This window comes from Zosterops lateralis (genome assembly GCF_965231275.1).
Source record: "Zosterops lateralis genome assembly, chromosome: 7".
Classification (NCBI taxonomy): domain Eukaryota; kingdom Metazoa; phylum Chordata; class Aves; order Passeriformes; family Zosteropidae; genus Zosterops; species Zosterops lateralis.
This window is the reverse complement of record NC_139767.1, coordinates 27,099,339-27,125,440: the sequence shown is the minus strand read 5'-3', so window position 1 is coordinate 27,125,440 and position 26,102 is coordinate 27,099,339. Positions and strand designations below refer to the sequence as shown.

At 39.0% G+C, this 26,102-nt stretch overlaps 1 protein-coding gene across 1 annotated transcript in view; it reads left to right on the top strand.

Annotated features, from left to right (window-relative positions):
* The window catches only part of CLASP1 (cytoplasmic linker associated protein 1), a 170,737-nt gene that overhangs the window by 109,274 nt on the left and 35,361 nt on the right, over positions 1-26,102 (top strand). Inside the window, exons 23-29 of the mRNA XM_083864759.1 lie at positions 6,475-6,578; positions 9,031-9,054; positions 9,981-10,225; positions 13,802-13,865; positions 15,442-15,605; positions 16,470-16,548; positions 16,822-16,965. Of these exons, the coding sequence (XP_083720885.1) occupies positions 6,475-6,578; positions 9,031-9,054; positions 9,981-10,225; positions 13,802-13,865; positions 15,442-15,605; positions 16,470-16,548; positions 16,822-16,965 (824 nt within the window). The remainder of the gene's footprint in view (positions 1-6,474; positions 6,579-9,030; positions 9,055-9,980; positions 10,226-13,801; positions 13,866-15,441; positions 15,606-16,469; positions 16,549-16,821; positions 16,966-26,102) is intronic.

Here is a 26,102-nt window from a genome sequence, read left to right as displayed (position 1 = left end):
TCCATAGCTCGTTAAGATAAATAGATGAACTTTTTATTGATTAAATGAAGCTGATTTAACACCAGATCTAGAAAAAGACACTAGATCCACAACTGTTCTATATTTTTATAATTAACCTGCCTAGCTTCAGTTTTGGATGAAGCTTTCTTTCTCAGCCAAAATGTATAAGTAGACTAGATTTCAGTGTTAACTCATCAGTATTCTATGTCACTGTGCTGTGCTTTGTTTATTTTATTGAAAACACAGTAGTTGAAGTACTGTCTTGAATGCTTGTTCTGAAGAGCAAATGCAGTATATCAGAATCATGGTTGGTGTGAGCTTTGTACACTTCCAACAGACTCTTACTATAAAATCTCAGTTACAGATGTGTGTTAGACTTTCACTGTGAGGAAATTGTGAGGCAAGAGTAATCTCATTTTAGCTCATGATTTTTAATTACCTGAAGAGTAATGCATTTCTAGAAATACATTGTTATTGGGTCATAAAGGTTACATGGGGAGGAAATACCAATGTAACAACAGTAACCCAATGTAGTTGTTAACCTATTAACTTTTTCTTGTGTTTTCATTGAAATGTTTTAAGATCAAATATGTTAATCAAACTTGTTAATTATGTGGTGTGTAATTCATCTCAAAGAAATCTATATATGTCAGTTTAAGCCAAAACAATGTGGTTCTCTTACAGTATTTTTAGAACCCAGTTAATCTTGCAATAATGCAAAGGTAATATTATCCTGCTGTGCATGGTCTGGTTTTGCTTATAAAGATTAACTTGTATATTTGTGAATTGTGCTCAGAGTAACTAAATGTAAATTACAAGATTCTTGCATTTAATGGTATTATGGTCAGTGTCAGCACTGACATGCTATTGTTTTGCAGCTTGTTTTGGGGCTGCAGTGCAGGTATGCATGCCTGTGTATCATGAGTCCTGCTTCCTAAGTTAGTAAAAACAGTCAAGAGTGAATCTATACTCAACCTCCTTGCAGAGATATGGGCTTTAAAATTTTTTTTGTAACTCCTTTTTTTAACCTGGGCCTTGATCTTGCAGTGGTGTCCATAGGGGCACAGTGGATGGCTTGGGGGAAAGTAAATGTGACCTATAAACCTTAATTGTGAGGTTCAGTCCATAATCCTGCACTGATCATGTAAATCTTTCATGAGTTTAGTTATGATGTCACTGGAATTGTTCTCTTGAATAAATGCATGTGTTCTCAATGGCCAAAGACCACATTGCATATAGCTTTTAGTGAAGCTCTCAAAGCCAAAAAACCACAGAATTTTATTTTTCTCACGTTGCTGATTCCTATTTCATTATATTTGTGTTTATGAATGCTTTGACTTAAACAGAAGACTTAGAATTTTTTGTGCTGCAGACTTATGCGCATAATTGACAAAGCCTATTTGTATTGTAAGGTGATTCTGCTTTATTTTTTCAGTTTCTTGACAGTACTAGTTATGATGTTAAAGCAACAAGGCCTTCAGTGAGTCTGTGGTGATGAATTGCTTAAATGAACAATCGGTTTCTTGGGTCAGTTGCTTTGAGCTGGTGAGCATGTCATTGCTAGACCTAGGGAAAACTTCTTTAGAAAGACAAAATTTCTGTAATTTGGGAATGACTGGGCCCATTTTTCATTTGCTTTCATAAAGAACTCACTTGTATGCTGAATCCAAGAACTGAAAACCTCTCCAAAGGCATTTTATGATTGATGTGCTGCTAACAACTGGGAATTGAAGTGGGAGCTATATTTGGCTTAGGCTCCTCTGCTACTGTGTGCGTTCCATTGCTTTTAACAATTTGTATACATGTGTCATTCTAGATGGGTGTGTGATGTGCATATTCTCATTAGCTCTGCATGTACCTACTGAGGTTCAAGAAACATGTATGCAAAATTTGTTAAAAGCAAGAGACCTTTGGAAGTAGCAACACCTGAATATGTGTGTACGTGCGTTTACTTGGAAAAGAAACCAACCCGAGGACCTCTACAGTGGTTGGTGACCTCCCTGTATGACTCTTTCTACTTATGTGGTTACACATTCTCTTTGTTAACATTGGTTTTATTATGCATAGGCTAGAATGTTGTGGAAAAATACCTGCAAGCACAATTCGTAACCATTCCTCATGGCTTCACTTTAGGGTTTAGATCAGACACATCTAAACCCTTCTCTGTAGTTATGTGCTCCACGTTCTCGTGACGGCCGCCTGCCAGACCTGCAGGTCTGGAACGTGACTGATGTGCATCAGGGTGTTTTTGCTGAGCTGCACCCAGTTTGGGATTGTTCCAAATGAGTTTTGTCATGCATTGTGTTAATGGTCACGAGGGGAAGGGGGGAAGCTACAGGCGGAGGCGTCGCTGTGGGGCTTGCACTGTACCTGTTACGCATCCACATAAGCGCCATTCCCTGTCACTATGAAACACCTCTGCCGGTAGCGGTCACACGCATCCCCTTTGGATTGTGGCATTTTCTGTCTCGGGTTCAATGTGTGTTAATCCTGTGGGTGTTGCCATTCCTTCTACTTGCAGCTTCTCGACGTCATTCCAGGTCCACTAGTGCTCTCTCCACTGCTGATTCTGTTGGGCAGTCAGGTGAACAAGCGCTAACTGCATGAATCCGCTTCTTATACGTCGTCTTGTTTTACACCATCTTAACATTTGCCATCGTGTACATCAGCCAGCACTTGGCATGTGCTTCTCACCACTGCGGGGCTTTCTGTTCTGGTTTTGTTCAACATGGCTTTTTGTTTTGAGTTTCATTTTTTTGGATGTTTTTAATTTTGTGTATTTAAGGAACATTGTGAACAGTGTTTAAACAAAGGGTGATCCAGGGCTTTCTCAATTCTCCTGTAAATTGGATCAGTTGTGCAGCATGGGCAAAATCCTGACTGATGCAGAGTACTTGCAAATTCTGTTTGCTCTTTAGCAGTGTAGAACTTTCCAGAGCCTAGGATGGGATCCCAATGGGTTTCATCCCGTTTATTTATTACTAAGTATTGTGAACTTCTGTCTCTGTTAATGAAAGTTTTTTGTGGGATCCCCTCCAAAATACACAAGAGCAGCAAAAATTAAGCACCTGATGAGCTTTCAAAATGAACTTTGGAGCATAACACATGCTGATCCATCCTTCATGTAATTCTGAAGGCCTTGTCCAAAGTACAGGGAAGTTTCTGAAAGGAAAAAATCTCTTAATTTCACTGGGCTTTGTGTAAGGTGAACAGTTACATGTAATGAGAAAAATCTGCGGATTCCAGTTGCTTTTATCCCACCCCTGTACTGGATTTGCAGTTACGGAGAACACATAATTCCTTTTGAAATAATGATATTTTACTGGGAATCTTAAAAAGAATTGAATGATGGCTGTTAGCTTTGGGACAACAGTGATTTAATCGTGAGGACAAAGATAATGTAGAAGATGAGAGCTTCAGTGTTTCCTTGGAGGTTAAAATCATATAAAGAATTTGTTATACTGAAAGTTATTTAATTAACACCCTTCAGATAGGGAGTGAAAAATGCTCTGTTGCTCATGAGTCTAGTTAAATGGCTATCACTTAACTAAAACTCTCAAAACATTTCCCTAATCATGTTACTCAACAGAAATGATGCAAGCTGATTTGACTGGCATTTTTCAGATAAGAATTTGAATTTGTATTTAACCAAAATAATTAAAATATTTAAAATAGCTCAGTTGTAATACAGATTTAAGCTTTGTTTGCTTTTGGCTTCCTGTGATAGTCACTTCACATTTGGCTCCTGTGGTTTGTTACAAAGCATAATCAAATTTTGTATGGTTACCTGTGTACTACACAAGGCCAAAATCTTCTGAGAAATGGCAAAATAGGATTGATACTGCTGATGGCAAGTTTTCACCAAGTTTGTAACAAGTATAATGAATTAATCTAGCCAGGGAGACAAGAGAATGTGGCCAGAGCATAATATGAAGATGTCTTGCCCAGTAACACCAGGCTTGGCTGTAGTGGTTATTCCTGGAGCCAGGTGTGTTCCCAGTCCCACATCAGAGATATGTTGAGGTCTCTCCTGTGGTCTTATTTCAGCACTCAAATATGGCAGTGTCTTGGGGAGAAGCCCAGAGTAACTTGGGTGTTGCAAATTTAAAAATCACTGAACAAAGTAGTTCAGAAGATTGCTGATAGCTATGGAGATAGAAGCCAGCATGCCACACTGTACTTAATGTGTTAAAAAAGCTCAATTTTGTTTATTTATGCTGGGTATTTAAACTGATCTACAATTGAATTACTTTGTCATTTTGTTCTTCATTTTAAAAAAACCCCGAAACAACTATCGTCCCTTTTCTAATGTACTACTAAATGAAAACAAATGACAGTGGTATTTTCCATGCTGTGTAGTTTCAAAGGTTAAAGCCAAATTCTGATCTCAGTAACACTCGATTAATGTAATTGAGTTGGTTTTAAATATAAAACCACATCCAGAATTTACCTCAACATTTACAGCCCTTGCACTGTACCAGATCTCATTTACATTTAGGAAAAATCCTTTTCTTCTGTACAGCTTTATAGTGTATATATCTCTGTAGTGGTCACTTTAGTTTCAGTCACACCTAATGCATTATCATCTCTGTGCTTCTGTTAAGAGTGCACAGATTTTTCCATTTTAGGAATAAAGCACTATTCCATCTTCATATTTGAAGTGATTCTTCAACTCAAGTGCATTAAAAAAGGGGATAGTAATAACACATACAACTTTTATTTCTTTGTGAAATGTCATGATTTGATTACTTTTTGGCAGTAGTTCTAAGAAGTTTGTTTATTTTTTTTTTCCCTTGTAATGTGTTTTGTAGAAAACGTGCTTTTGTTGTAAATCAGAAATGTCTTGTCTGGGTATGTAACTCTAAGAACCAGTAAATTTTGATAGATATCACTTCTGTTTGAATTAAATATTAGTCTGCAGGGTTTTTTTTTTCTTTTCAAAATACTTTAGATTTTTAAAATCTTCCCTATTTCCCCATAGTAGCTTAATCTTGAATAAAGCTTTGTAATTAGGACAGTAGAACTGGCCAACTGCAATCTCAGATTTAAATTATGCATGTCAGTGAGAGATAATCCCTAAAAGATAGTGCAGTAGGTTCATAAAGAAAAAAACAGTGAAATTTTGTGATATGCAGTATTTTCCTCAAAAACACATTAAGCTGCTGAATACCATGTTTGGACTCAGTTTTGAGCAAATCCACAATATGGTTCAGCAATCTGATAAGTAGTATTTTTCCACTGTTAAATTAAACATAGATGAACTATAAAAGACCTATGTGATTTGACCCCTCTCTCCTACTGCTTGATGTGGATCAGCTGAAGGTCTCTTAAATGGGTTCATGCAGCTTGATCTGTGCACCATTGAATTTGCTGGCAAAACTCCTGTTGGCATGTGTGGGTACAGGGACAGAGGTGTAACATATGTTCCAGGAGGGATTATTTGATGTCCTCCATGAGCAAACACAAGCCCACACTGAAAAAAACCCAACCAAATTGGAATGTTATAACCAGTCTTTCTGCTTATGGACCAGAGCCAGGATCCCAGAATCTGCTATCTGATCTGTCCCCCTCTAGAAGGACTCGCCTGCCAGAACCTGGCCTGTGTTACTTAAGTTACTGATTTAGTCACAGCTCTGCTAGTGGACCTTTCTGAATTTGGCTTTGCTAAGGAAAATCATTTCAGTAACTTTTTTGGTAGACCAGGCAGATGATAACGTAAAATAATTAATGTTAGGAGTGTAAATGGCATTTTAGACTCAGTGCCATTGCTTTGGATGCCATTGAGAGCTTTGCCATCAAATTCAAAGCGAAAAAAGATGATATTGTCTGCTCAAAACCAGTTTTGATATAGAGCTCTGGAATTTAAACTTCTCAAGAGAACCAGAAATTGGAGTCACTTCACAAGTGAGTTATTAACTTAATTTTTATACTGTGAAGGTGTAAGGGTATATTCTACTGGTTAATTAAGCCTTGAGTCATAAGATAGACTAATCTGGTGCTGCTAGTCTCACATCCTTGCCTGAGAGAAAAGGCTGCAGGGTAAATGAGTGCTCGAGTATTTACATGTTCTGACACTGGGCATGGTTCTGTCTCTCTGAAGTTCATGAGAAGCTCTCTTGATTTCTGAGAGTGCCAGATTGGGATGGGCATGTCTGCCTCTGACATTAAAATAAAACTTTGAGACAGCTGAGTATAAAGAAACAGAAAATAGATACCCTGCTTCCTAGCTTTAAATAAATAAATAAATGAAAAGTTGCCCTGAGGATCCAAAATTGCCTCCAACGCCCAACAAACAATAGTTTATTTCTTACCCTAATGGCAGACTCTTTGGAGCTCTGGGTAAAAAAGGCTGTTTAATGGAAAAGCACTGTGAGTTCCCAGAGTCCATGGGGAGAACTACTCGGGCACCTGATTAGGATTCCAAATGAATGTGAATTCATTTAACAATCCCTTTCACTGTTGTCTTTTGTGCAGACCGGTTTGGACTCGGACAGCCAGGCAGGATGCCTGCTTCTGTGAATGCCATGAGAGTCCTGAGCACCAGCACAGATCTGGAGGCTGCTGTGGCTGATGCACTGGTAAGAGGAAAAATACAAAATGCTTCCAACACCGGAAAGTGGCTTAAAGTTACCTGTACGTATGTTCTCCTCTTTCTAAATAGCCTTATTCTGATCGTGCCAGTGTCTGATGCTGTAGAGTTACCTTTTGCTGTTTTGACTTTGAGTATACTGGCAGCAGTATGTTTTTCCTTATTCCATGTCAGTTCTCTGTTGTCAGACAGAGTGCCGTGGCTTGGTGCTACAGCTGCAGGATGGGTTGAATCAGCTGTTTGCCTTTCACTTGGCTGTCAGAGGATGTGCCCAGCACTGTGATGGTGCTCAGCACTCATAGGATGGGAGATTTCCATCAGTCCTATTACCTGCATGAAGATTTTGTCAGAAAAACAGTGTTCTCTGTTAGTGGCAATTCGTAATCAGATTTCAGCAAGGACAAGTTTCTGCCCTGTGTTATTTGCACCTGGGTAGATACTCAGAGAGCTCATAACTTGGCTTGCATGGAATCTGTACCATCTTACGCAGTTATGGTGTAAGTTGAATTGTATTTGTCCAGTTTGCTGCTTATACTTTCAAACATTCACTGCTATTCCTAGTAAATTTTATGTAATTTAAAGAAAATGTTGCTGTCCTGTATAATCTTATTGTATAATGCTATTTCTTGGTTAGAACCCAGAAAGTGTCTTCAGCTTTTTAGAAGGCACATGCTAAGCCTTTGTATGTACCTCTTATATTTGGGGGAGAGACAATTGTAGAGGCAGGATAAATTATTGTACTAGCTGGGTACCCATGGGTCTTCTCCAGCTTTAGACCTGAATGAGGAAAGGTTTCCCTGATGTATCTTGAAACAGATCAATCAGAATCAGTCTCAGACGCACTTTAAGGAGGATGAACCCTGTTGCCAGTATTTGTGGTAGATGGCCTTTCTCCATTTCTTACTTCACTTTCCCCAAGGATGGCTAACATTTTTCTTTTTATGTCTGATTGTCACCCAGCTCATGGCACCTATTAGAGTAGTTCTAGAAAAATGTCTCTTTTTACAAAATCTACCTTACAAAACAAAGAAAGTGTGAACAAAGAAAGAGCAGTATGTAATGGATGGCACTGTTGGATTTAGTGGGCTGAATCACTAGTGAGCATTTTCATTACCAAATATAACAGCTTGTGAGCCAGTTTCTCAGCACCTCAAGTTTGCCATCAGAGCAGTTCAGGACATAATTACAGACAATGGTTTTCCTGTGTAAATGAAATCAGGTTTTATCCCTGCATGTGAGCAGCTGCTGAATACAGGTTTCTTGAGGGAGGAGAGTGTCACAGTGTTTCAACTGACTGCTGAGCCCTGAGATTTCTGTGGGTGTGACTTAATCTTCAGCTAGATTTACTGAGTGCTCTTTTAAATATTCCAGCTTTGAAGTTAAGTAACTGAAATGTTAAAATTTTGAAGGGTTGAGCACTTAAAAGGGTAATACTTAAGTCTAGCTGGAAACTAGCTGGTGCTGCTGGCTTGGTTGATCAGTCTGAATTTGTACGGCTTCAGGAGATGGAACACAATCTTGTTGATCTCTTCTTTCCCACCACCCCAGTTTTCTCCTCATTGCCTTCTGACAACAAACAATTTACATAGCCTGTGCAGGCTCCTTTTGAGAGAGTGTTGTGATGCCAGCTTTTACCGAGTCATCTTGTTTTCAGAGAGTTGTCTTTTCCATGTAGTAAGAAATGAAAAGAAGTTCTCCAAAGATGGCTTCAGCCAAATCCTCAATTGAAACAAAACATGGTGGGTCATTCTGTGACCTCTTACTCCCTCTGTACAATTCCAGTTGTATCCACTGCTTCTGTTTGAGCTGGACTTGGCCTAAACCCACAATGTCTGTATTGGGAATCAGTGCTTGGGTCTGTCAGAAGAGCTCAAAGGGTGATGGAAACTGTGCTGTTAAGTAAGGTCTTTAAGCCAGTGGTGCCAACCAGGGGGTCTTAAAAGAAGCTAATCTTCAAAACTGTGTGTGGTGTAAGAACTGTGAGTTTAAAGAGAACTTGGCAAGTGAAGTTGATTAAATGTGCTGTGCTGTAGATAGTGGCTTCCTCACATCAGAATTTCTTTGCAAGACTTAAAAATGAAACATTGCTAGTAATAGTGGGGAAAGAGAAATCACTACCAAAATCTCTGGTATCTTTCATTGCAGGTTTCTGAAAAGTAAGCAAAGAGGTGCTGAATATAGATCTGTTCCTAAAAAAGTTTTTAACAGATACTCTCACTTCCAAGCTCCCTAAGGGAAATTGTAGCCAGTATGAGTAGTGCAACAATTAGGAGATAAAGCCAGGCATTATTATACCCACTTTTATTTTGCAAAAACTGTATTTTTTTTTATTTGCTAAGACACATTTGCTATACATTTTTGTTGCAAAAACAAACCCTACATAAGCTTCTGACATAATTCTCTATGCTTTTTCCCACCCTTCAATATTTTCCTGCCTACAGCTGTTAGGAGACTCCAGGAGCAAGGTACTAGTGCTTTCTTGACTTTTTATTTCTACTTTCCAACTCTCCCCACCCTGTTGCTAACGCCCATGATACTGCACGTGAGTTAATTTGTATGCTTCAGTCCTCCAGTCCTAGTGGAAGCAAAACTCTGCTGGCTTTACAAGTCCAAAACCTGCAGGACTGGACACTGGAAGGGATTCTGTAGCAAACGCTTCAGAATATAGATGATCTTTTTTTGACACATTATCTTGTCAGCCCTTTTCTTTTAAGGTTTATTTAAGAGGGTGTTTTTTTTTTTTTGCTGCCATAATTATGCTACTATTCTTTCTGTAAGGACCAAGGCTGTCAAAGATATACCTAAGGGAATTAGGTCCTTTACTGCCATGCTATAGAAATGAGTGGGATTTGAGTACTCAACTCCCTTAGCAGCCTCTGGAAAGAATCTTAGCCCAAACTAAAAGAGAAATTCCCATCTCCTGTATCCAGTGCATTTCTAGAGTCACTTCAGTATCAATACCAAAGTGACTGGGCATGCCAGCACAGATTCTGTCAGCTATTTCTTCCTTATCTTTATTTTTATTTTAAAGTAGAAGTTGTATCATCATAGTATCTGTGACAGTGGAACTGACCATTATTGCCAATAGAACATTTATTGTATTTAATTTCATTACCAGTAACTTAATTCTACTGGGCATAAATAAATCATTTTCATGCTGGGGAAGGCAGACCCTCTTCCCCTGGGTCACTCAGTCTCATTGAAATCAGTAGTGTCTGTCTTGCTCTGCTGTGAGAGGTAAGCAGGCAGTGCATGGTGACGTCTTTAAAACACTTCAGTCACTATAACAGTAGCACTAATCTTCCTTTTAGTGATTGCAAATAGAATGTTTTTCTTTTGGCACCGATGTAACTGTATATAACTTGGTAAGTCCGAGTTTGCCCTTTTCCAGAAAAAGACAGTGAGGAGAAGATACGAGCCCTATGGGATGTACTCTGATGACGACGCCAACAGCGACGCGTCCAGCGCTTGCTCGGAGCGCTCCTATGGCTCCAGGAACGGGGGCATTCCACACTACCTGCGCCAGACTGAGGATGTGGCTGAGGTGCTGAACCACTGCGCCAGCTCCAACTGGTCTGAAAGGAAAGAAGGGCTCATAGGTCTTCAGAATTTGCTGAAAAGCCAACGGACACTGAGGTGACTTCATCATTTTCTGGTGTCAATAATTGGTTAGGGATAGCTACAGCCAGAAGGCAGTATTATGTACCTGCCTTATGGACACAGGTGGTGTCTTCCATGGCTGTGAAGGCTTTGTCTCCACAATGTGGGATTGCAGTTAACTTTTGGAAAGGTTTCTGCTGCGTCATCAGTATAATTTGTGGTGGTAATGTAGAAAGGGCTGTCTTCTCTTGGCCTTCATCTGTCTCATGAAGACCTCCAGTGGTAGGTGCTTGTTGCAGCACAGTGATGTTTCCCACAGTGGTGCTGTTGTAAACTTATTCAAGGAGTGGTGCCATTTTACATTAATTAGTCTGTTTGAACTTTCAATATTTTTTCCCATAGCAATTTAGTTGGTGAAGCAAACGTTTCACTTACTCTGAAATGACTCAAGGTGTGTGTTTCAAAGCTGAGATCAGATAGTGCTGGCTTTGGCTGTACTTTGACTCTTTATGAAGGCTGTGTTAGGTGTAATTATAGATCCTATTTGTAATTCTTGAAAAACTTTATATCAGAAACTTGTGTCCTATAAGTGGTGTAGTGTGTAGTCTAAGTAAAGGGAAGTTTCTTAGGGTAATGAAGTATATGTACCAACTCTGAAACGGCATATGGTAGGAGAGGGAGACCTTTTCCCCTTGCTAAGAGCCACAACACCCCTTCAAACACCTTTGGCATATCACACCTTAAAAGATGCTTTAGAATTATTCAGGAGGTCTCAGAATTATCCAGTAGTCATGTGGAAACTCCTTGTGGCCACAGGTCATGTTAACTAGACAACTGGCTCTCAGGCCACAGACATTTCACCCTTAGTTTATGGAGAAAGTGTTTGAAACAAGCTGTTTATCTCCTGGGTCCTTTGAAGGTAACATTTACAAATAGCTGTGACAATTTTATTTTTCTGTTATGAATCGTATGTACTTAAATTATAGCCAAGTTTAAAAGTGGTTGTTTAAAGATTCCCTACTTGGGTTTGTGCAATTGCTTCCATTTTCAAAGGGCTTCACACTGGCTGAAAACAATTTGATGGTTCATGTTAACAGTCTGAATCAAAGTGTACTGAGAGCAGGCCTGAAAAAGTTGGTTTCTTGCCATCATAAAAATATTCTAGCACTTCACATGATGTGATACAGGCCTTAAATGGGAAGTGCTACAGGTTTTTAAAATGGATAATTAGAGTCTATAGATCAGAGATGCTTTTTGGTATGGTCTATTTCTGAGTCTCTTAAAAGATACTTCCACCATGTATGTTGTCTTCTTTCTTTCTCTTTAACAAACTGTCTAGAAAAATTGTGGCACCTCATTACTTGTATGAAAAAGTTGGGTGAGATTTTGATTTTGCCACGAAAGTGTGTGAGGATTATAAGCAAGGTTTGGAATGCTGCTGGGGATAGTTGCAAGGGAGGAAGTGCTGAGAAGTTTTGGTGATGGGCTGTTTATCCAGGTCAGTAGATCTTAGCAGAAATACTGGTGGAATAAAACTCTTGATTTCAACCCTGCTGGTTGTAGTGTTTGAACTGTGCTGTCACAAGTCCCTCAAGCTAGCAAGTTGTATTAACTTTGATCCTGAATAATCTTTAAATCTGTCCCAGAAACTACACCTCTGCGTAGTTTTTTTTTTTTTTAATTTGATACTGTGTTTAGTTCTTGGTATTTCATTTCGGTTTCCTTTTGATCTGCTTCCTCCTTGGTTCAGAGTTCATCTGGTGCCTGTTCTAATGATTAGATTTTATCATCCTGCTTGTTCCCATGGTATCTTGAGAACATCATCAAGGTCATTAGTCCAAGGGGCAGGTCTGTCTCCTAATTAAACCTGATACCTTCTGTTGTGGTGTAACATGTTAATAAGAGACAGTGATGTGGCTGGGTTTTCTTTATTATTCTGAACTGAAAGATGGCTGATCCTGTGTTAGCTGGGTTTTACATATCCAGAGATGTGCATGCAAAGTGGAATGGATTTACCCATCCTCTTTTGTTTCATGCAGCTTCATGTGGCCTACTTTTTTGAGGGCTCCTCATAAAGTCTTCTAAATAAAACAAGGCAAAAGAGTCCCTTAAGGAAATATTCTTCCATTGCCTGTTGCAGTTTAGTTCTTGTATTGTTACTTTGGGTCTGTGAGCTTTTAGAAACCGACACGCATATACGTGCTGACTTTATATAACCTTTGTCCAGAAAGAAAATTCATTAGAGTAATAAACAGGGGTTCATTCAGAGAGCTGCAATCTGCATGATGTCAGGAGAGTGTTGTAGTCATTTTGAGCCTGTGCAGCCTCACCCTGACTTAAGCTGACAGTTTACTGTGATGTTGTTACAAAGACTTTTTCCCTCCCTACCAGACTCTTAAACCCATTGGTTTTGTGCCCTTTTAAAATTTAATCAGCCTTTCATGCATAGATTTACTGGAGGGAAAAAAGTCCTGTGTTACTTAAAAACAATCTAGCATAAAATATCTGTAGACTACTGCCTTATTCTGGTCTGTTTGAAGATTATTTTTAGAAAGAGATTTTGGTGGATTGTAGAATTAATGTTGGTCCAGCAATATGTTCCCTATAGTAAAAATCTTCAATAACTCTTCTCTGAGCAGTCAGTGTTCATTCCTCTAGTTGCTCTGGTTTCATAGTAATTGTGAAAAATGCCTATTTGCATCTGTAGTATGCAGGAAATGTAACTTAACTGCCTTGTTCTGTTTTTGTTTGCACCATAAACAAGAAGAGCTGCTGTATTTTTTGCCAGTTTGCCTTGCAGGAAAGCTAAGACTTTTCAATACGTTGCAGATAAGAGCTTTGGCACCAAAGAGTTCTGCTTTTGACTCCAACTCAGGATCTCGTGCATCATTCTTTTTCTCCCTGCCATAAAAAGAACACTACTGAGCACCTAATAATCTCTTACTAATAGGAACTTAGATTGTTCCTTGATGTCATTATCTTCTGATTTAATAGGTTGCCGTTTGTTAATGTCTCTTCCATTTCTGTATGTTTGGCTGCTCAAGATGCCTGCCTGCTGTCAGACTTTGGAGTCAGTTTGGATCTGTTAATAATCTCTGATTCTAGACTGATACTACTGAATAAACTGGGAATTTAAACCAAAAGATTTGATTAGTATATAACCAGAAAGTTCTGATTTTACTTGAAAATTTGAAATCCTTGACACAAAGGAGACTTGAAAAACCTATCCTTAAGTTGAAAAAAATGCATGATTCAGTGATTCAGCGACCTTGACCCAGACAGAAACTAAGTGCCTCACAAATGTGCACATTTAAGTTGCCTTCTGGAATCCAGAATAGAGAAGAAAATAAAAGCAGCAGAAAATACAATTGTCTGGTTAAAGAATTAAGAAAAGAAATGTTTATTAGATTCTTACTGTAAAACGGTGATCCCAGCAGTTAAACTGAAGTGCCAGTAAAGGCTTTGCCTAGAAATAGAAAGTTTTCAGAAGTGTGACTGAAGTAACATTTAAATAAAGAAGGTTAGATCTTTCAGCTGTTAATATTTATTAGCTGCTTTTTTTCTGTGACTAAAACTTTGGCATTAATGTCATGTTTTATTTCTGTATTTTAGCCGAGTCGAGTTAAAAAGGCTGTGTGAAATATTTACTCGCATGTTTGCTGACCCACACAGCAAGGTAAGACCACAAAGCCTTGGCTCACTCTCCTACATTACTATGTGTGCACATTTGACACTGTTCCAAGATGAGTGGTTTGTATTTCTACCCCTGCCATCTGCCGGGGAAAACTGGCATTTAAAAATCTCCTTGGTTTTCATTTGTTTTACGAGGAGGGAATGTGTCTCAGTCTCTGTTACATTGCTAGGAATTGGTTACTCCATGCTTCCTGAGGAGCAGCCTAATGCCTTTTAGAGGTCATCTCCTGGAGCCGGAAGTTCAGTTTGATTTGCACTTCTAGTGTGTGTTTTTGGTGATGCACAGGGAGGAGTGGTCCATGAGGGGTCATGAGCATCACAGACACTGGGGTTTGTGTGCTGTGTACACCTGGGAGCAGGTGTCTCACCAAGATACTGTTCTGAATTTTGTAATCAAGGTCTTTATATAGCTACTCTGCCTTCCTTAAAATGCTGACCTTTGAAGTTAAAGGGTGTGGCATGAATTTACAGACATTTCTTAAGAAGTGGGCCACAGAATGGGGAGGTAGGGCCCATAGGCATGTTCAGAATTATGGATTTCTATGGGCAGCTAAGGAGGAGGAGAAAGAAAGGCCCGGGGAATTTCATGCCCTTTTCTGAGTTTTGCTAGTTGAGGAAAACCAGTAATGGCTGTGTAAAAACATCACCAGGTGGGTTGAATGCAGTTTGAGAAAGAATAAGTTGTATAAACCTTTGTACTTCAAAACCTCTTGGTAAATCAGTTTTAATACATGATTACTGGGTGGACATTCCATGGCCAGGCAGAGTAGCCTGTCACTGGTCTTGCTCAAAAAGTGCATTTTTTGCCTTAATTATACTGTGACCCAGCTGCGCCACAGGTCTCACCAAGCTTGTAGTACCTACCTGTAAGTTCTTAATGCTTTGGTTCCCCAAAGTATGTGTAGTAGAAAGGGTGGAGGTGTAATTATTTGTTTGCAAAATATTTTCGATTTCTAAGTAAGGTGGGAGTTCATTGCACACTGGGCTCAAGTATGTCCTTTGTGGCTGCAGTGATCTGTCATCTCCACTGCTTTTATAGAATTTCTGATACAAACTCTGTAGTTGTGGTGTAAAACACATGTAGCTTTGTTCATATAACTGTATATAAACATGTACAGTTACTTTCTTGACTGAGGAGATGAAATCTGATCCAAGGTATATAATGTTTTAAGTAACTCTGCTGAGAAGAGATTGTGTTTTAAGAAAATGTAAACTTTCAATGAATGTGTCTTTTATCTGTTGAGAAACTGCATCCTTGATCACTCTGTGTGCTAACGAGTGGTTTGTTTTGTTGCATGGCCTGCTTTGCCGTGGAATTCACAACAGAGAGTAAGTGTTTTCTACCCCCTCCCTTCATTCGTTACATGTGGTATTTTAATACAACACATTTTAGACATGTCTTGTCTGATTTTTTTTTTCTTGAGCAATGTAGTCACTAAAATCATTCATTCATGAAACTTTTATAACAAAATCATCCTGAAACTTAGACTGTAAACCCCCTTTCCCTTTGAATGTTTTTATTTTAAGAACAGTTTTTCTAACACTTGTTTTGTTTATAGGTCTTCAGTATGTTTCTGGAAACACTGGTTGATTTCATCATCATTCATAAAGATGACTTGCAGGATTGGCTTTTTGTTCTCCTGACCCAGTTGCTAAAGAAAATGGGAGCAGATTTGTTGGGGTCTGTGCAAGCAAAAGTTCAAAAAGCTCTGGATGTCACCAGGTAGAGTACTCGGGCAGCAAATGTTGTGGAGGGTTTTTTGGGATTACAGGAAGTGCTGTGTATTTTGAGGGCTCAATCTTGATGAATATAAGAATAAAGGAGAACAAAGTTATGTCACAGTATTTCAAGTACTCAGTTAAAAAGGCCTGTCTCTCTTCTAAATAATTAACTTTTAAAGCATGAATTTAAAAATGTATAACTGATTAATTTTAGGGTTTTGTGAGGTGTGTGCTCAGATATCAGGTTTTTTTGATTGACAGGTACCAAAAAAATTGAAGTATTCGAAATATGAAAGGGGCTGTACCACAAAGTTCAGCACCTTTTTCATGTTGTTCAGACACAACAGTCAGGTCAGGATAAGACTTTGAATGCTGTTGCAGTGCTCACGCCAATTCTATACTCCATGCCCTTTTTAAAGGATGTCCAGCACAGGAGACTATTGTAATAAAATTCAACACATACTAGAAATGGGATAATTAAAAAAAGAAAATAAAAATTAGTAATAATCTAGGAGAAAATAGTGAAGAAAAAAGAGGAGAAAGATCAAAACCAGGTGTGAACCCTTAGGACAAGATAAACCAAGCTGCTTCTGGAGATAAGGGAACAAAGCAGAGTCTGAAATGAAATGGACAGACATGCCAAAAGTGTACAGACAGTAGAGTAACAGTGTGTAAAGATACTGATTTAGCAGTTCTCTCCAGTGTTGTGTCAATAACTAGCCAATCCTTAAGCTTGGAGTTTCTCATACTGACAGTAAAGTTACCAAGAAGAAAAGTGTGTTGAAATCTGTTCTGTCAGCTTTGAGGTATTGAGTTAATTTAGTTTATGTTGCATTACATTTTTGCTTTTGTTTCCTTTGGACAGGGATTCTTTTCCATTTGATCAGCAATTTAACATTTTGATGAGGTTTATTGTAGATCAGACCCAGACACCAAACCTGAAGGTCAGTATCAAAAGCCATTTCACTAAAGCATCAACATGCTTTTCTTAGCTTGTCATGTCAGGCATACCATGAAACATAGAACTTATGAGAAGGTAATTGTTGTATTATGTGCATGATGTAGAAATTTTATTGGCAACTTGGAGACATGTCCCAGGGATGCTTCCTCCCCACCATGTGATATAACTCTTGTCAATCTGTAGTGGGATCTGTTCCTATGAAGAAAATGCATCTTTGCCAACTCCTGAGCTTCACAAATCCCTTTTCATTTCTCAGGTCAAAGTTGCTATCCTGAAGTATATTGAGTCCTTGTCAAGACAGATGGATCCAACAGACTTTGTGAACTCCAGTGAGACAAGACTTGCTGTATCTAGAATTATAACTTGGACTACAGAACCAAAGAGCTCAGATGTGAGAAAGGTAAGCCAGGAGGATGAATTATTTGCAGTAATTATTGCTCTTCAGGAAGGAGAAAAAAAACCAAACAAGCCTGTCGTAAAGGTAATGCAAAGTTCAGTCCTTACAGTGTAACTTAGGCCCTAATTTTTTTTTTTTTACATACCTCACTGTCCAAACAAAACTGTCAATTCAGTCCATACACAATTCTGAAGCATGTCTTCGTATTTTTTTTCCTGGTAAGTACTTGTGTGACTTTAACTACTATTACCATACAAAAAGAGCTCATGGTTTCAAAATGTGCTTTTTCTTGAGCATTCTGGAAATATCTCTAGGTTTGTATTTTGTTTAAGTGAAGGCTTTGTGCTTTGTAGGCTGAAAGCTAGCACAATTTCAGTATTATAATGTTGTTAAAAGAGAGTAAACAAATCAGTAAGCTGCCAGGGGCTCTCAACTCTTCTCTTTTAAGTGCTGTGTGTTTATCTCTACCTGGAAAAAACTGACACAATTAGGTCAGGCCTGGGTAACAGTTACCTTGTTCTTTATCTTGCTCTCTATGCAAGTGTCAGACAGGCTAAAATGGGACAGATAGTGATACTCATCTCTCCCAAGAGAAAAGCAAGACTTAGTTTTATGTAGTCACATTCGTAAAACTGTATCTGTAACACAATTTAAAATTATCTTCTATTTCCAGTAGGAGTCAAAGGCTTTGAGATGTAGTTGGATTTTAAAAAAGCTCAGCCAAATTTTAATAATTCCAGAATGTAAATATTGTATGAAAACGTAACACTATATGCACATAAATTGTTGACTTAATACTAGAATAACTTGCAATTTTATAACTTTGGAAATAATAAAATTACTTTTATTTGATTCTGATGAAAAGATTGCTGGGTATCAAATGTGCTGCCACACACATGTGTGCGGCATTATGAAGCAGCTGAAGGAAGGCTTCAAAGAAGCTGTTTGGGCGTGTGCTGTTTGCTTGCTCACATACAGGTGATTGGTTCTGAGGGAAAAAGGAACATCCTCTTTTCTGAAGAGTTCCTGCAGGGATTATTCACAGCACTGTAACTGAAACCTGTTTCGGTAAGGTAGTCTCTCTCAGGAAGAAAGGGGTACTATAAATTCTAGACTTAGATCTGGAATATGGATTTGCATTTTAATGTTTCCGTGTCCAAAGTCAGGAAGAATTGATCAGGCAGAGCAGCTGCTTCTGTGTTACAGTTCAGGTGAGTCTCAAGCAGTTTACTTCACTGCTGGGCTGTGAGGGAAAGTTGTAATTATTTTAAGTAGAAATATGCATTGAAAAGCAAAATCTCTTCATACTGCTCAGCAGGAGAAACATTCCACCATTAGGGGTCATCATTGCTGCATGCAAAGGAAAGCAGAGACTATCTGCTGCAGCTGGAAAATGGATGTGTGCTGTTCCCTGTGGGCTGTGAGGAGCAGGTGCTCACTGTGTGGTGTCCATCCTTCTGTCTGTTCCAATGGCTTGCACAGTTCTGGCAAAAGTTTCAGCAGACTCTGCCTGAGTAGTACTTGGGCAAGTGCCTTGAGGCTGACAAGAGATTGCTGAATCAGAATTCTTTTTATTAAACCTGCATGTGACTTGGATTTGCCTTTGGTGCCAGTAGTTTTCAGATAAATTATTATACAGTTAAGCTAATTTAGGCTACTGAAAACAAATGCACAGGTGATCTTTATTTTATCATACCATTGCTGTACTATGATTTTATTAAGAACATAGTACAAACCAGAGGCTTTAGAAGAAACAGTGCAGCAAAGGATTTATAAGGCCATTATCTCTGTCAGGACTGTAGTTAACATACTTATAAATTGATTATGCAATAGTGAATTGGATTATCAAAAGCCAATCTAGGCAGGTGAAATGTTCTGAAGAACACAATTAAATATTGCCATGGTGTTTTGGCAATATAACTTGGGGAAAAAGAAGTAGAACCTTTTTAATATCAAGATGATTCATTTAAGCATCAGAAGATTCTGCCCTTGTGGAAGATATTATGGTGACCTTCAAGATCTGTGGTTTTCTAAATGCAAAGCAGACCATGCCCTGTAACACTGTGACAACCTGAAAATGGAGACAGCAGTGGAGATTACTGGGGAGAAGGAGAAGAGTCAGTTTTGTCTTCAGGTGGTTGAAGTACCAAAAGAGGCTTGTAAAAAGTGTAAAAATAGGTCATTTTTCAATGGAATCTGGTCTTAAGACTACCAGTGCAATGAACTCAGCTCTTGCTAGTGACGAGTGCACATCATTTGTGGTACCAAGGGCTCCTGGGTGGTGCAGTCCAGTTTACAGGTGTGACTGTGGCTGACTTGGTGGAACAGTGATGCTTCTGCTCAGGTACTTGTGGAGGCAGGGACTCTCTCCCCCCAAGAAATGGAGTCCCACAGCCAATATCCTCTTCACCCAAGTCTGAGTTATCGAATTCTACCATAATGCAAGTAACATCTGTGTGTGGTGGCCTTGCTGTTCTGTCCAGAGTTTAGCTTTGAATAGTGGCAGATAAAGCAACTTCCTCACAGTGGTGATATCTGTCAGTGAGGAAGGCATGTGGCTGCTGTGTACACGTGGCAGTTAGTCATGCAAATCTGATCCTATAATGGCAGTCAAGGTGTCTGTTCAGGAAATTGATTATATTTTCAGTCTATACTGAGATTATCCTTTTGTTAGTGAGTCTCTCCATTGCTACTACTTACCGTGTGTGATGGTCATGGGGGTCCCAGCCACAAAGTGTTTAGGCACTGGGAAAAAATAGAACAAAACATTACATTTAGCCCAAAAACCTTTTCAAACTGAATGCTACAGCTTTATTAATAACTTTGTGTATTCTTTGACAACATTTAAACACACTTAATGAGCACACTTAACCAATCTGACACAAACTGAACTATAGCTTATGTTTTGTAGTTAGTGAGATCAGAAAAAGTCAAAAGAAATGCTGTTTTTCGTAAAACAGTTTGTGGTCCTGTATGCAATGACATCTGTAATTAAACATAAGCTCTGTTATCACAAAGAAAACACAATGTTCTATGAGGAGTGTGCAATTGTTACTAAAGTGTGCATTGACAAAATGTTGTGATTCCCTCTTAGTGCAGAAACAATTTAAACTGCTGATAGTAGCCATGAACTATGTACAGTTAAAATTATTGTCAAGCTTTAGGTTTAAAATAAGGTGATATCCAGTGTGTTATGGGTAAATATTTGTCTCATTTTAAAGATTGTTAGTACTTGTGAGTGTTTACCCTGCATTCAGCTTAAGTTTTCCTTCCTGCAAGCAGTGCTGGAAGAAAGGTGAAGACATTTGACCTCCTGAGCAAGAGCCCCAGGGTAGGAGCAGGTCCTGCAGTGCTGCGTGGAGACCTGGATGGGATGTGGTTCCAATGTGAGGAGAGCACCTCTTGGGGATTCCTGCACATGCAGCCAACTCGTGGCTTTTCCCCCAAGAACAGTTTATCAGTGGGCAGGGCACAGATCAAGATTTCAGATAACTGAGCTGTAATTCGACTGCAGTAACATCTAACCTTGTGTGAGGTACTTGGCTTTCCTCTGCACTGATTTATTTGCTGCTGTGTAGCAGGGTCTTAAATCTGATTTACCTCTGGAAATTGTTTAAGATTTGATGAAATAATTTTACAAAAGCCAGTTAATTGCCACACAGAAAAGGAAGACAATGGGAATGCCAATACTGTGATGATTGGTCTGTGAGGACATTATAAGTCAGTAACTTCCCCATTTTATTTGTAATTTTGCCAGCAAAGTTGTTGTGCAATCCTTATGCAGGTAAAGGGCTGATTGAATTTGGATGACAGGCATGGGCTCTGTGTGGGAAAATATTTTGATCCTGGAAAAGAGCCATCAGTTTGAGAATGGAAATTAGAATAAGGCTTCTCATTTGATTTTGGCCAAAGCCTACAGAAACCTCGTGTCCAAGGCTTGTCTGAATGGAAACTTTTATTTAACATGAGTGCCCAGGATTTGTGGGTGTGGAATCAACTGTGAGGGCACACAGGATCTTAGTGTTTAGGAGGACCTTGTACAGGCTGGAAGGGAATGAGGCCTCCTGAGGTGAAGTGCCAGTGACAATTCTTACCATCTTGTTAATCAGCCCAGCTCTGACCTTAATGATAAATAGAAGATCTGATAAATAACAAGATAAATAATCAAGATGATTGGTTATTTGGAGTACTAATCTCAAGGCTGAAGAAATTTTTCCTTTGTTCCAAATACCCTGACTGGCTTCTCTGTTGATGCAACATTCCTATGGTGGTTTTGTTTTTCAAGCCTGAAGGCATTTTACATGTTATGGGCAGCCTTGTGTCACGTGTACATCACGTTCTGCCTTCCACTTACGTAACTGGGAAAACTTTTTCTTTCAACTGCCCTACTTGTCACTGCAAGATGCCCTTGAATACAGACAGTTGGATGGGTTTTGGTAAGGAACTAGAACCATTGCACTGAATCAAAAAGCCCAGGAGGGTGCTTATGTTGCTCTAATTTTCATGAAGATGAGGACCTCTTGAGAGTAGGGCCTTGGGGAAGGCCCTCCTTGGATTGCAACCACTGGTTTGCAGATGAACTCGAGGGATATCCAAAGAAAATGAGTTTGGGGTCAGATTTTTTTTCACTAAAACTGATTGCAAAACAGTTTCTGAATTATGAAGAAGATGACGAAGATTTCAGAGAGAAAACTGCAGGCCCAAAAGACACTTCATAAGCTAAAGCAGGCGATGAAGATGTATTTACATCTTTAACTGGGAATCCTCAAGGTCATTCCTTGAGAAATATTGATATTGTCACTTTGATAAGCAAAACCTATCTGTCAGTAAAGCCTAGATCAAGCAACTTTGGATAAAATATTGCTAATACCTGTAGGATTGCCAGTGACAGGAGAGCAAACACTTCTAGGGAAAGGAAATTAGGCTCCTGTTCATGGTCATGCCGTGAGACCTCTAAAAACTCTTAGAAGTTTTAATCATCCATCTAGCATCAGTCTGATTTCAGCTGCTCTGGGATAGATGTCACTGTACAGCACTCTCAGAGCCTCTTAATGAGCTGAAATAACATTGCTTATTTGTGCTGGTGTTGAGCAATAAACACTGTTGGTCGTGACCTGTTACAGTAGCACTGGTGAAGAGGACATTTGCAGAAATATTTTTGAATGGCAAAGTATTTTAGTACTCTCCAGCCACAGGCCCTTGCCCTTCTGGGTCAGAGGTTTCTCTAGCACTCTTGCAGTATTCCTACACCAGATTTGTGCATTGCATGGATTCCATGATAAGCCAAGCTACCAGAGCACCAGGCATTAAGATTTCATTTCAGGCTTATGGAATCTTAAATAGGACTACATCCATATTGCTGAGGTCAGCCTTTTAGCCAAAGAATATTCTAAAAAAAAGTCAAACTTAGTTTAAATGCCCAGAGGAACTTCTATCAGGCATTTAAAACATAATCAGTGTTAGGAAAAACAATGTAACACATGAAAAATGGCACCTGGTGGACTGTAGTGTTTACTTGATTTAAAGCTAACAAAAAGGATCTCTGTGTCCTAGCTGTGTTTCCAAAACAGTATTCCTCATTTTCTGTTTGTTTTGAATTTGATGCTACAGAGCTATGAGAGCCCAAATGTTTTTAGTGTACGCATTGTAGGGAAAATGGCTTTCACCCAGTGTTAGTGGCTAGAAAATCATGATGTGCTTGTTGGAAGAATGATACTGGGGTGGACTTCCTTAAATGGAATCCCTCTACTTTATACACCCTTCTAGGATGCTTTGAGCTGAAAGCAGTTTGAATATGAACACGTACTCTGTTTGCTAGAAGAGGTAGTGCTTGGTAATATGAGAGAAGAAATGGCTTCACAGAATGTGTATACTCACACTTATGTGTCTGTGCACAATATGTTTGTGTGTACATACCATTTAGATAAACACTCACACACCTACACAGGTATACGTGATGTTTCTATTTTGAAAATCAAGTCTAGAGGTGATGTTTATATCATGCATTGCAGAGCTGTTTGCAGTGTGACAGATAATTCTGTCATACTTTCTCTAGCATTTCAAAAATCCTTGCAGACTAAAGTGCATGTTTTCACTACAAACCACAGGACTTCCAATAGCTCTTTTTCTTCCTTAGTTTATATGTGCGAAGTTTTGCCTGAGAATTCAGACTTCTATCATGCCAGGTTTATAAGCAAAGTTTCTCAGTTGTTAATGAAAGATAACCTATGTTTCTAATCCTGAAACCTGTTTTTGCAACAAGTGCCATTTTATTATGAGCAAAGTTACTCCAGGTAGCCTTCATCAAATTTGATTTCTGGAGGAACATCTGGTTGTCAAAAAATGGTGAACATTTTTGCCATGGTCCTTTCTGTGCCCAGGTCATGAAACAACAGCACACGAGTCATAATCTGCTATAAAACAGTATTCCAAACATGTGGTGGTTTAGTGCTGCATCTTTTTTTCTGTCACTTTTCTGAGATGCCTTTGACACTTGTAACGCAACCATCTCTGACTTGTAAAAACTGTTTGTGATGTATCAAGGATGTGCTGTGTAAAACAGAATAGCAGTATGGATTTAATCTGTTTCTGTATTTAATTCTGTTAAACAAATTCTTCCTTTTCAGGATGTGGATATGAACAGCATATGCTAATGCAAGTGTTTTGGGCAAACTGTATGTTTAAAACTTGTACTTAAGTTAATGTGCTTGGATAATGTATAAACTGCTAAAGCCATTGTGTTTCGCATTGCCATGTCTGTAGTGTGGATGTCCTTGCTCATCTGATTCTAGGCCTGAAAATGGAGCAAGCAGAAGGTTTGGTTTAGTAGATTGTTTGTTCAGTGCCAGGAAATACTTAATCGTCTGCTGGAAAGTACACTGAAATAACACTTGTTTAGAGCTTGCAGACTCTCAGTAGATGGGAATAACTCACTTAACACCAGCTACTCACTGGAGAATTGAAGCCGTGTGCCAGTGCGTGCTAATACAAGCTGCCTAATGTGCAAGTGCTGCCCCTTGATCTCAGTGGATCTCTATTTGATCTGTAGTTTAGTATAATTCAAAGTGACATGAGAGAGAGCTTCTCTGCTCCATTGTGCCTTAAGTTATTAAAAACCACATTTTTCTTAGACTGAATGGTGAAGTGTGCGATGCATTCAGAATATGATTATGTTTGTCAGAAGTGAATAGATGTTAGTGAGGCTCTTCCCCAGACTGATCACTTTATAGAAGGTATTTATAGGCAGTGTTGGTTCATCAGACTGATGTCCAGAACTGGAGACAGGAGTTTGCAAGTTTTTAACTGTAACTTCCTCTGAACTTAGAGATATCTGTGAGGGCAGGTGCAGGGAGATGCATCTATTCCTGGCTGGCCTGATGCAAAGGCCATCATTTCAGCACTGCCTAGGCTCTGCACCTCAGCAGAGGTGTTCAAAGCAGTTGTGGGACCACCAGGAGCTTGCCAAAGTAAAGCCTTGTAGAAGAACCAAGGAATGATCTGTAAGCCTGAGAGCTGTTGACAGATTTAATTTTGGATTTAATTTCAGCTGCCCTCTGCCGAAAGGAATGCTCTTCTGATGACATCAAATAATGCTTTTTTAGTTTCCATTACTTGAAGTGAAGCAAGAAATTAATCAAAATTCTTCTGCAAAAAGATAGCATGTGTATTGTTCAGGTGATTGAGTTGAAATACATGTTTTCTTTGAATAATACGAACTTTCCTGTTTATCAAACCCAGACGATGCATAGTTGGGTAGGTGAGGATTTGCCAGCTAGGACAACTACAGCCTCCTCAGGGCCTGGTGAAGGAAACTTGGAAGAGAAGTGTAAACAGGTAGACTGAAAGCCTTGTGCACTAATCACACTAATTGTGTTTGCAGTCTCAACTCAACTGTCTAGCTATGTAAAGAGACCTGGACTCAGAGCCTGAAAAAGGTGTGTCTGTCTGAAGTAATTTTGGCTTTGATATGTTTTTGTGTTAACTCTCTTATTGTAGTTCCTCATAAAGGATCAGGGTACAATGTCCCCTTCTTTTATGGGGCTTTATGTTGGGAGCCCATCACCAACAGATGTTTGAGTAATTTGCAGACTGCCTTCCTGTAGCTCAAGCAACTATCTGCTTATTCTGCTTGGTCCACTGGAGCAGCAGCAACAGCAATCATAAGGCACTTTTATTAACCTTAGGTCACTGACCACATTTCCTTTCTAAAATTAATGGATTTTTCTACTTTGCCTTCATCTGTTTGCTTGATAAGCCCAAAAGATTTCAAAGACACTTTATTATAATTCAGCCAAGATGAAAAAGTTAGAGATTTTGGTAAATCTGATTAACATCCACCATCTAGGTAAAAACAAAAACCAGATATTACTGAAGCATTTGTGTCTCTTTAGCAGTTGACACTGTCGGACAGCAGGAATTGCAGTGACCTAAGTGTGAAACTTTTGGAGCTGCTACTGGCTTGTGGAATCTGATCTCTCACTGCATTGTGATAAGGAAAATAATAAAGTTACATAAGCAGTCCTTTGCAAATGATTCAAGAACCTGACACTGAGCCAGACCCCCTCTCTAGCATAGTCAGGCTTTGAAGTGACTGGAGTTTCTCCAGTTTCTCCAGCTGAAGCCAGCAGAGAATGGCTTCATTAAGATTAGATAATCTGTAGGGTCTACGTTATGTGCCACTGAAGGAGATGGATTAGTGTTCTGTACTAATGGTACAGGGACACAAAGGCGAGGGAAAATTCAGATACAACTTTCTTCAGACTAAATATCATCAAGCATGAGTGTTGCATGGAGAATGTTTGTACATTGTGTACAGAAATAAAGTTTTTTTGTTGCTTGTTATATTTATTTACTCTGACAGTAATCTAATGAAGCAAAATTTTCAGAAGACATCCAGAAATTCAGAGATTATGAAAATGTCACTGGTTTATCACAAGCTGAAATTCCACAGATTTAAAATTCTTAGAAACATTATCTGTAGATGTCATTTGATTAGGTAAAAATATGCTAGATAAGTGAAACTTAAAGGATTATAAAGTGTGTCCAGATCTAACTATTACAACAGATGTGGAAATCCTGCTCCTGATGCTCTTCAGTACTGAAATAAAATTACTTGTATTAGAAGCATTGCAGGAGTGAAA